At 34.0% G+C, this 12,709-nt stretch overlaps 1 protein-coding gene across 1 annotated transcript in view; it reads left to right on the top strand.

Moving 5' to 3' along the window:
- Hs3st-a (Heparan sulfate 3-O sulfotransferase-A) overlaps positions 1–12,709 on the top strand; it is a 181,692-nt gene that overhangs the window by 156,918 nt on the left and 12,065 nt on the right. The window contains exon 3 of the mRNA XM_076376635.1: positions 2,442–2,535. Coding sequence (XP_076232750.1) covers positions 2,477–2,535 — 59 coding nt within the window. The 5' untranslated portion in view covers positions 2,442–2,476. The remainder of the gene's footprint in view (positions 1–2,441; positions 2,536–12,709) is intronic.

The raw sequence follows: 12,709 nt of genomic DNA, 5'->3' as shown, positions 1-12,709 counted from the left end.
GTCTCATCGAAGCCCATAAACCATTCCCATATCTCCACCAGTTTCCAAGATACCATCAAACAGGCAAAAGTTCGCAGCGTGGTCCCACCCCTCAAACTTGAAACACCGTTTGCCACAAGAACTACATGTCCCCTGTTTTTAGCCAGCTCAGAAGCCTGCAAAGTTTCATCAAATTCGATGTGGATTAAAATTGCACGACTTCAGATAAATTCTACTGGGACACGAAAAGTTTTCCCACCGAGGGGCAGGCGGGTCACCAAGAAAGATCGGAACAAAAGCGCGAGGAAGAATAAGCTTGAACGTATTATAAAACCAGCCCCTGCGCTTGAGGGAAACAAGAATATTGCAAGAGAAAAAATATGAAAAAAGAGATTCAGTTGTAAAAACGCCTCGGGGTATTCTGACTCCTGATGTCACTCGAAAGTTCTTGAAGATACATCCAGTCGCCAGTTGCAGGCGTCGGTCAGCGAGCTTGCAACACGCTCTGAACTCTTAACTCACCAGGAGGCTAGATATTGCGAACGTCAACGACGCAGAATGAGAAAAGTTACATCGTTGTCGTGGATTTTCATTTTCGTCCACAATAACGCGACCAGCCCGTCGTGAATTGCCCTCAAAATTGTTTGATTTTTCATGCCGCTGTGGCCTCTGCGTGCCTATGAAATTCCATGCTCGGAGAGGCTCCAGGCACCCGCTAACGTCGATGCATGATTGCTGGTGAAAATTCCCTGGAAATTGCCGCTCGCGACGCGAATTAATTTTAGAAACGGTTCCTTGCCAAAGGAGTTCTTGGTACGATCAGAATATTACTTTCTGTGCCAGTAGAATTTCAATTGAGATGCAAGTTGGGAATTTCTGCGTGCACTTCTTGCTTTCCGCGATTTTTCGGTGAAACAGATTCGACGAAACTGCGATTAGTTTGAATTAGATTGTGGGAATATGTTTCTGAACATGTTACTGATGGTAGTTCATATTTGTGGGAAATATACTAAATATGTTAACTGTACACAAGAATGAGGAAATTACGTTTGAGGTTCTGTTTTCAAATTATTGATTGTAAAAGAGACTAAAATTTATGTTAAAATATCGTATGCACAGTGGCAGTAGAATAAGAGGAGGATTTATTCTACTACAGTAGAATAAGTAGAATAAGTCAGTAGAATAAGTCAAGTCAGACGCAATCCATCACGCTCATTTGAAATATTTCTTCTACATTTAACAGACTAGCTACCACGCTAAATTCATTAAAAATTGTATCACACTGTAATAATTCCAACTTTGAAAAAAAAACTGTTTTTAATTAGCATTATTCACAATTATGATATAATACTGAATGTGTTAATAACTTGGAAAGGAAAGATTAAAAGCAATTTTATTATTCCTCATTTTCGCCTTATTTTGGCATATACAATCTCCCATTACACTTTCTTACACCTGCTTTCATACACCTTGCATAACAAAATACAGTCAGGTCGAAGTTACTATTTTCAATAATAACTACAATATTCTTCACGTCAAAAGATTGCAGTAAATTAATACAATGAACCACTACATATTATTGAAATGGTGTATTTAAGTACCTAAAATAATCTTCATTCTCTTTAACTCAGAAAATAGTCCCAAACCTTTGTTCAGTCGTATACCAATATTTATAGTTGACAAAAATTTTGTTCCTCAACTTTATGCTTCCACCAAAGGCCAATATCCATAAAGTCCCTGCTGACATTGACCTGCGCGACGCAACAGTGTTTTCGTTCCTGTTCGTTTATGACCCCTATTATCTAGGCGGTCTCTGTTTTTTCTACCATGATTGAGACGAACACCAGGCCCACCGAAGTTAGTCTACCATTGACCGTCCTGTCGTAAAGACACATTGACAGACTTTCCGAAGTCTGTCTGTGTTTCGGCTGTTTAATTCTTGTACATCGTGCGCGCGCGTGTGTGCTGTTTGTGAGGAACGAAAAATAGTTAAAGAATAAGGTATTTTCATTTGTTGAATATTTTGTACGAGTTTAGATCAAAGGAAATGGGACTTGTGTTTAATTATTGTAGACAACAACTGACTGACAAAAATAGACTCAAGAATTTTATAGTAAAATAATCGTATTTGCAATTCTATTATTCACAACAAATTTATTTCAATTTATTCATTTCTCTAAATTATTAAAATTTGTTCGTTAAATAAATAAAAAGACTATTACCCATAAAAAATATAGTAAAAATACATTCTCAAATCGTAAATGTACATTTAAAGATGAAAAGTATGTTATACATTCTATTCTGCTTTTTTGTGAAAACTTTTCTTCTGCTTTCATTCATTCTACAAAGAAAACAGTATTCATTTCCATAAATACAGGATGAAAAAAAAACATAGATAACTAACAGTTTGCACTTTTATCTCGGAACAGTTTTTCAAATTGCAATTTTCTTTCTTTTTGCAGGAATCCTAAGGATGTGAACAATCAAACCATCGCAAATGCCCAACAAGGCTCGGCCTCGTCGAGAGTGGTCTCCCCAGTCCCCCATCGATGTATTGTAAGTAGTTTTCATGTTTCCAAAATGTCTTCAATCCTTTGAACACAACAGATTGGATAGTTTTCAATTTAAATGATTTTAACGTTACTTTAAAAGTCTCTCTACACTTTGGGCTTATTTAATCTTAATTGTTACACTTCTGTATTTTTTAAATGTTTTACGGGGTATTTTAGAAATCCTTTTTATCTAGAAAAAATTTTTAAAACTATGCCTGACGTATTTAATATACCTATCACCCCTATTCTGCTGTTAATTACGTCCCAATAAAATTTGCATTAAACGTAGTGTTGTGGAAGAATATAATTAGTGCTTGGAACAGTAAATACCGAGTGAAACATATGAAAGTATTATTTCAGTACTAAATAAACAAAAGCATGGTTATAAGAACGCGTCTGACCACACACATTCAGTTTTCACTTATTCGTATATCTGTAGTACATATTTAAAGTTAATCGAAGACAAATGATTTAAATCACCAAATAAAGTTACATACAAATTTAAAAAAAAGAAACAATCACAATCAAATATAACGATTTATTAAATAAATAGAATAATCTCTTAAATAACCACTGAAAAATAATACATATATTATTCATATAGATCTCTAACGATCATACGTGGAATTTAATCTAAAACCATTTTTACGTGACAAATTTAGTAAGCCCGATTTTATTTCACAAGTCTCAGCTAGAAAAATGATCACCAAAAGCCCAACTGTCGCCTTTTTAAGCTTCAAAATTCTCAAATCAAGTTACCCCTTTGTTTATCCAATGCTCATCTTTTATGAAGACCCTGAAGTATAATCCCCTCGCCTGATCCATCAAAGTAAGGCGAAGAAGGGAATAATAAAAAAATAAAAGCCCAGCAGGAAGGAGGAGGATGAGCTAACTTGGGCAGAATGTTCCCTCGTAATTAGCTAAGTAAAGTCGCCGAGATAATCCTCGTGACGGGAAGATAGTTGCTTTCCGCGGATTCTAATTGAACTAGTTCGCGAGATAAGGCCTTCAATTTGAACGCGGCGGACATGGTTCGAAGTCACGAACCGGTCGAACCGAACCGGATGCAGTTGGAAGGCGGGGAACGTTGCGCCGCGGGCTGGCCTGTCCTGAAATTATTCTTACATCATAACCGCCGTAATTTCTCCCGGAGTTATGTGGCAAATTGGCGGTGTAACTGAAAAGCTGCGCGGAGTAACCAGTTTCTTCTAAGAGGATAATGGTCCTCGTGGAAGAAACGGTTTACTCGTTGCACTAACAAGGGAACATGGGCTAACTATGTATGACGCGACGAGTTTTATGAAAGTTGATGCGACCATTGAACGTGTGAAAATATTTGACGTTTATTGCTGTCTCGGAGAATCTGTTGGAAGTCGAAGGCATGAAATTTTTGAACAGTAAATGGAAAATTTGTTGCAGAATTAATTCGATAGGGGAGGTTGCCCCCATTTTTCTGTAGGCTGGTAATAGAATATTTTTAACGTATAAGAGATAGCAGGAAAAATGTTACTAGTTATGTCTTCAAGGTAATGTAATTGATTTTTTCTGAAATATAATGTGAAGAGTTAGACAAGTAGTTTTTTGTAACTGTGACATCAGTTTACTCGTAGCAACTGGTTTCCTAGGATGAGCTTTTGGTTTGAACTACTGGATTAGTCTTAAATTGGATTACTGGACTAATTATTGTAATTATTATAAATATTGATATCGACGTAAAAGCTCGACACTATAGTGCTTGCTGTTTAATGAAACAGAAGCCAAACACTATTACATCTGTGGTATAACTTTTATAAATATTATTGTAATAATAGGTACAATAATAAACAGAATTTATGAAAAAAAGACACAGGTTGTTTACAGCTTTATTCAATAGTTATAACAGGAAAACGATATATAAAAGAAATAGTAACTTGTGGTTACTGCGACACAATATGAGAATATACCATCAATATTTACATTTAATCTATCTTTATCTAAGCTAGAAAATATCACTATCTGAGGTTATCAAAACTGTTATGATATTTTTAGCTATTTTTCAGGATTGATTAACATTGCATCTCAAAATGTCTACTCAATGAGGTCTAACAGCTTACTAATAGTACTAGTGAAAATATCGACCTCAGAGTTCAGAGAGTAAATACAGCTTACTGCAAGATAAAGATATACAGACTAAATATAAATATTGTTGTTGGTATATTCCTACACTGTACCGCAGTTAACCACAAGTTACTATTTTTTTCATATTTCGTATTCCTGTTAGAACGTTGGAATAAAGTTCTAAATGACGTATGTTTCTTTTCTTATTTATTCTTCTCTTATTCATTCTTTTTCATATTCATTCTTTTCTTATTTAGACCCATAGAGTACACTGACAAAGTTTGGCCGATAAAATCTGGAACACTGCATGGTTGAAAGTCATGCTACTTACTTTAGAAAAAGTAGAGCTTAAAGTCTGATACTAAAATATTAGATTCTCAGTTGATAAAACAAACTGCGTTTCTTTACTTGAACAAGTGGGGCTGTGTTAAAGCAATTATCACATTAACTAACTTAATATATAAACAATACCTATTGCCTATCATATAGCATAAATTGTTTATAAATTACAAGATGTACACATATGTGTTATAAATTCAGCAACCTCTCTATATCTCAAAAATTGATATTTTATTTGTTATTTGTTCTACTATTTACTTTAAAATAACGTATTTCATAACTAAATTGTTTTTTTTATTTTTTATTCTATTTGAAAACTAGATATTTGTTATTTGATTGTATCAGGAATGTAAAGCTGGGAGGAACTATTTCAAAACGAGACTTACGATGTGTATCATTGGCAGTGTTTATTTTTATCACAATGTTTGTATTTTGACGTGTTTACAATTCGACTGTTATATTCCTGTTCGTACTTGACATGTTCTTGACTTCGTTCAGTTTCTCGTCGACAGTTGAAATGTGCGTAAGCAGTAGAGTGCGTGAAATTTAAAAACTGCTTCATTCATTAACAAGTGTAGTGGCTTATGTGTATAGCAACGAACGATAAGAATTTGCGAAACAAAACTATTGAAGAAGGAAAGGAAGTTACATATACTGCAGGTGAAAGGTGAATTAACAGAAAATCTATTTTTTTCAATTTTAAATTTTTTAACATTGTCCGAAAAAACCAATTAGGTTTACAATAATGAGTACTTACGTTCGTTTTATGATAAAAACTGTTATTTAGTTACCATTTTCTGACTATTTCCAATAAGCAAATATTTGGAAAATAAAACATTTGGACACAAATTATTTAACAAATAAGCTATTAGAGTCAATTTCTATACGTCTTTATTTTCAAATAATCTTATTTGTTATTTTATTTGAAAGAAATATGTGTCCTTTTTATTCGGTATTTTCATTTGCAATGAAAAGCACCCTGATTTCAGTTCTTAATTTCAATTACAATTCGATATAGTCTCATTACCACAACAGAATAATATTATCAGTAACATGTTTATTTACTCAACCAGAATTTTATTTATTTTGAAATCCTAACATACCTCAACGTTTAAAGTGATAGTGCCTAATGTTAATAAATCTAACCCTGTGAAGAAGATAGCGATGATGTTATCGACGATCGTTAGTAGCACCCTTGTTTCTATTTTAAATAAAAAGCATGCTGATTTCAATTCTTAATTTCAATTACAATTAGGTACAGTCTCATTACCACAGCAGAATAATATTATCAGTAAAGCCTGGTTTAGGTGAGTCAAGTTACTTGAATTCTAGTGGTTTGACTGCAAGTGATTCGAGGTAATTTGACCAATGTGAACGTGTTGTTTTAGGTGACTTTAAACATCCATTTAAGTTTCTATTTTATCTAGGCACGTTTAGATTAGTCAAGTTACTTAAATTCAAGTTACTTAAATTCAAGTTACTTAAATTCAAGTTACTTAAATTCAAGTTACTTAAATTCAAGTGGCTTGAATGCAAGTGATTCGAAGCAATATGACGAATGTGAACACGTTATATTATTTAACTTGAAATATCCCCTCAAGCTTCAAATGCAGTTGATGTCTCTTCAACTTTTCCCTGCCTTGAAATACACATTAATTGATGTATGCCATGGTGTATACTGTATCATACATGAAAAATTCCAAGTAAATCAACGAACATGTGAACGTCAAGGCAGCACTCAAAAATACATCTCTTGCTTGAAAAACACCTACCCAAATAATCAGGATGCACCACTTCTTTCGACGCCATTTTAATTATTCTTGCCTGACAGCTTGAATTCAAGTTACTTTCAATCTCGAACCACTTGAATCCAACTAACTTGACCTACGTGAACACAAACTTGACATCAGGCTACTCGAACACAAGAGGCTCGAAGTCAAGCAACTCGACTAATCTGAACAAGGCTCAACATTTTCATTTACTCAAGCAGAATTTCATTCATTCTGAAATCCTAACATGCTCAAACGTTCGAAGTTGCAGCTGTCGACAAATCGAACCCCGTGAACAAGATAACCATAATCTCGACGATCGTCAGTAGCACCCTTGTCAGGGATAAAAAGGGTGGCGCGTGCAGTGACACGACGAAAGTCAGAATTGCGTCCGTCATTGCAGGATCGGTCGTTCGCGTGGGAGGTTGACCCTCGAAATTGCGATTTGTCGCGATAATACGGTCGATGGGTTTTCAAAGAGAGATTCCGACGATGCGAGATAAATATTTGGCGTTGCGCCGAAAACCAATCCCTCTCTCCCCCCTCGACTTCGGTCGCCAGAATCAACTGATCGAAACCAGAGCGTAGAACGGTCCTGCGGTTTTTCGACGCCGCTTGTTTCCCTCGAATTGCCTTCCACCTGGCCGATAACTTCCCTTCTTCCCCACTGAACGATTGGCGAATCTGGAGCTGTCGGTACACTGGGAGTCTGTAGGCTCCTTTCTTCGTATCGAATTTAGAGAAATTGTTAAAAAGCGATTGATTATGGATCTGCTTTGTGATATTGTTACTAATAGATTCTTTATTAACTAAAGGTCTGTGATTTAAGATTTTCTGTGATTACTCGAACGTTTCGTTAGTGATATTTTTAGGGTATGGATATTGTATGTTTGGGTTTAGTTGGTTGGTTTTGCAATTTGTTTATGGATGATGAGACTGGCAGAAGGGAATAGTCTCAGTCTGTAGAATAACGGAAAGAAAGTATATATATGCTTTAAATCTTCGAATCTTCATACATTCAACAAATAATTAAATATACTAGTGTTCAAGTAGTCAAACGTTAAGACCTTTAAATTTTCAAAAATTTAAATCTATAAATTTTCAAATTTAAAAAATTTCAAATCGTTTAATTTTCAAATTTAAAAATTTTCAAATTTTCAAATTTTCAAATCGTTTAATTTTCAAATTTTAAAAATTTCAAATCGTTTAATTTTCAAATTTAAAAAATTTCAAATCATTTAATTTTCAAATTTACAAATTCTTAAGGTTTTTTATTTTTGAAGTATTTTAATATACCTACTTATTAGTTCTTTAGTATTTGCATACGTACATATGTAGGTACTCAAAATTCTACATTTCTGAAATTTGAAGTCTTCAAATTTTCAATTATTTCAACGTTCTAACTTTTTAATCTTCAAAGCGATCAAATTTCAACATATTTAAATATTCAACTTTCCAAATATTTAAATTTCCATAATCATAATTACATATTTAAATTCTTTCAAATATTCGGTATTCGAATGTTGGAAATCAATTTTCTTCTGGACTCTACTATAATAGAGAGATCACACACAACAAATTCAAATATAAATTTCTCTATTAAAGTTTGAAGACAAATTCTTCCATTAAACACACAAACTGTAAACATTTCTTGTTTTCTTACATAAATTTCTCTCCTATAAAAAATTTTAGATATTCTTATATTAAATACCCTTTATTTGTTTCAAATTATTAGTAGACAAAGTGTTCACGTTCTACGACTCTTCCATAACAAAAAGAAGGATTCGTCTGTAGTCACAGTAAATTCGTCGACGACAAAATAAATAAGTTATTTTACGTCAGAGAAATGTTTGACGAATACGGGAGGTAAATCTCCCTTGTTTCCTTACGTCTATTAATCGCGGGACTGAACTTCGCGAATTCGATGCCAAGTGCTTCCCAGTACCGCAAGATTAAGTTCTGTTGCCGCAATTACGCGTGAAATTGAAATAGCTGCGATTATGAATCCATTTACTATCGAATACCTCTGTTCATGAACAGTAAAGCAAACGATCTTACTAAGTTTATAACCATGACAAGTCACTTGTGTTCTGTTGTAATTTAATTACCAATTGTGACCAAATATAATTATATTTAAAGGTTGATGCTTTAACAAAAGTTTACATAATTTAAGGATTCATCTTACTTGATTTTAAGAGTAAAAGTGACAGATGTTGATTACAAGAATTGGTGTGTGAATAAGTAACTGAAATACCGTTTAAATAATATTTAAATAATATTTCTGTTGCGGTTGTCATTGAATATTTCACACTTTCATGAGTAAATTGTGGATATTTATGCATTTATGGAAAATTCGAATGTACAATGAAGAGCAGAATAAAAATAATATACAAAAATATATTAAATCGTTAAGGAAATTTACATGTTGTAATATTTAAGATGTGATTCTATTCTGTTGTACTTAAAAAGATTCATAGTCTATTACTCAGAGAACTGAAAATTCATTAATGATAATAATAAAATTGCGTTTGAGGCTTCATTTCAAAGTTATCAATTGTTGCAGAATTATCTGAAATTCGCGTAAAGTGTGTCTAACTTGAAAAATACTCTACTGGTTGCGTTCACTGGCTAGGACAGACACAGCGAAATCAGTAGAATAAGTCCCAAGTCAGACACTATTTTGATCATTATCTCAACAACTAATAACTCGAAAACGAAGCCTGAAATACAGTTTCGTTTATCTTCATTTTTCTCTTATTTTGCCATGTAGCATCATTTCATAAATTTTGTGACATCTGTTGTCAAACACTCAAGCACATACATTAACACTTCGATTACGAAGCGCGTCATTTTGACACATTTCGAATTTGACGAGAAAATTACATAAACCATTTACATATTTTTCTGGCATTTATACTAACTATTATCCATTCAACGAGACAAATATATATCCAAATTCATTTTGTCTAAAAACTTCTAATTCTGAAATTCTTTGTATGGTATACCTATCTCTACAAATATGCATAAAAAATCAATTGATGCTACTAGATTGGCTGCACTCACTAAAGCAGTACTAGTAATAAATCTGAATATAATAAAAGAGTTAGTTCTTCAGGAAAGTAGCTATCAAAAGTAAAATAAACAATATGGCGAGCGACGATACTTTGAGAACCTGATAGCTCACATCTGACATAAGAGACTCAGCAGCACAGCTTCTGCAAATATAATAAGTTTAAACTAAATAATTTAATATTTCATTTCATTTTATACTTATCAGTTTCATGTTTAAGTTAATAAACCATAATTATGTTCCTTTTTGAAGAAAACATATGGTTTTGTTCCTGCCTCAAACTGACTCGTACCTTCAAAGATGGGTATAGAAGAAACGTTCGTAAACGGAGTGTTAACAATGACGCAGTAAAAAAGTCAATGACACAGGACAGGCAAAGTATCGAATACAATTCTCATTCGGGTGGAATCCACTCGATGCCAAAGACCGATTAGGTATTCCGAGCTTTGAGAGCCCTCGACCGAAAGTTTTCCCGTCGCTCTTAAATTTCGATTTATCCTCGGCCGCGTTGCAACGCGAGAACGAAAGTTCTTCCTGTCTCTTGTGTCCCTCTTTGCCCGGGAGTTCATTAAGCGCCTTTTATTTAGAAACTGAGCACCCGATAGTTCGCGTTTCAGGTTCTTCTTCCGGCGGCATTAACAATTCGCCAGCGTCGCGTTAATGCCTTCTCTCCACGCCCGTCGGGATCGTTGCTTATACTTGGAAACGTTTTCAAGTATTATTCAGCTCGAGGATTGCTTAAAACTTCTTAAATAGACGTTATTCCGTCTCCTATTGTCGTTTTATATCCGTTTGTTTCGAACGACAGCATGATAAATTTGGATTTCAGTCGGTGTATCCGGGAGGATTTAAAGCTTCTGTTCGAAGAACTTACCTCTTCGAGGCTTTACAATTTCCTTCGGGGGTAACGAATTTATGGTATAATGTGTTTCCTGTTGAGTACTGGGAGGAGTTGCCTGTATCGTGTAGAACTCCTAAATTGGACCTCGTCGATTTCTTTTTGGAATTAGTACATTGTAGGACGTCGATTATCGAAATTAACGCTAACTTCAAAACTCATGGTCAATTTTCTTTTTATTTTTGATAAACTTTTAGTAAGTGATAGTTTGAGGTATACTCGAGGATTTTGTATAATTGCATGGTTAGTACTCCAAATACCGAAAATTCTAAATAATAAAGACTTAGGAAAATACAGTTCAGATAATCGACGTAAACAGTACACTATGAATTTTTTAAATACTCTGATGTCAAATAAGATTCATTTCTTAACTCTCGGATGGTCGACCTTTGACCACGACGTGAGGCTAACCCTGGGACTTATAGCAATTTTATTTTTATTTTTGATAAACTATTACTAAGTGATAGTTTGAGGTATACTTAAGGATTTTATATAATTGCATCGTTAGTACTCCAAATACCAAAAATTCTATATAATACAGATCGAAGAAAATACAGTTCGTATAATCGACGTAAACAATACGCTATGAATTTTTCAAATACTCTGATATCAAATAAGATTCATTTCTTAACTCTGGGATGACTGACCTTTGACCACGACGTGAGGCCAACCCTGGGACTTATTGCACCCATACTAAATATATTTTAAAAATAGTTTCTCTGTCAAAATTATATATTATTATACATCTAAAGGATGCTGAGATAATATCATGAATGCAAACTGCAGAAAAATTATTTTTCATTCGTCATTTGCACAATGTATACACAAAATACTTAAACTAAATGTAACCCAGGATCAGCCATCCAAGGATTAATAATACCATGCAGCAAACTCTTAAAATGTACTTTCTAAATAACTGAAGATAACTCACAATCTTCTTAGTTTCATACTTATTGCACTTAGAACGTTTCGAAAGTAAATCAAAATTAAATGTAACCCAGGATCAGCCATCCAAGGATTAATAATACCCTGCACCAAACTCTTAAAATGTACTTTCTAAATAACTAAAGATAACTCACAGTCTTCTTAGTTTCATACTTGTTGCACTTAGAACGTTTCGAAAATAAATCAAAATTAAATGTAACCCAGGATCAGCCATCCAAGGATTAATAATACCATGCACCAAACTCTTAAAATGTACTTTCTAAATAGCTAAAGATAGCTCACAGTCTTCTTAGTTTCATACTTGTTGCACTTAGAACGTTTCGAAAATAAATCAAAATTAAATGTAACCCAGGATCAGCCATTCAAGGATTAATAATACCCTGCACCAAACTCTTAAAATGTACTTTTTAAATAGCTAAAGATAACTCACAGTCTTCTTAGTTTCATACTTGTTGCACTTAGAACGTTTCGAAAATAAATCAAAATTAAATGTAACCCAGGATCAGGCATCCAAGGATTAATAATACCATGCACCAAACTCTTAAAACGTACTTTCTAAATAGCTAAAGATAACTCATGATCTTCTTAGTTTCATACTTGCTGCACTTAGAATGTTTCGAAAATAAATCAAAATTAAATGTAACCCAGGATCAGCCATTCAAGGATTAATAATACCCTGCACCAAACTCTTAAAATGTACTTTTTAAATAGCTAAAGATAACTCACAGTCTTCTTAGTTTCATACTTGTTGCACTTAGAACGTTTCGAAAATAAATCCTTCAGTTTTATCACAGCTAGAGTTCATGCCCGTATTACGGCGGAATTATCGAAGTCGATTGTTTTTGGTGCGATTATCCTCCTTCCGCGTTGTACTTCGGACGTAGTATATCGTGGTTTGTTCTCGGTAGCCCGAGGCAGTAGCAGCGTAAGGGGTTGATTTATCGATTCCAGTAGAACAATGAAGCTAACGTTTCCACAGTCGCAGAGCAGAGTGCAGCATTTCCCCCTTGGTAAACATGTTTCGTTAAGTTTCCCGATCACGTATGTGAAAGTTCAGTTT

This window comes from Calliopsis andreniformis, chromosome 4, assembly GCF_051401765.1.
Source record: "Calliopsis andreniformis isolate RMS-2024a chromosome 4, iyCalAndr_principal, whole genome shotgun sequence".
Classification (NCBI taxonomy): domain Eukaryota; kingdom Metazoa; phylum Arthropoda; class Insecta; order Hymenoptera; family Andrenidae; genus Calliopsis; species Calliopsis andreniformis.
This window is presented reverse-complemented; position numbering and strand designations above follow the sequence as displayed.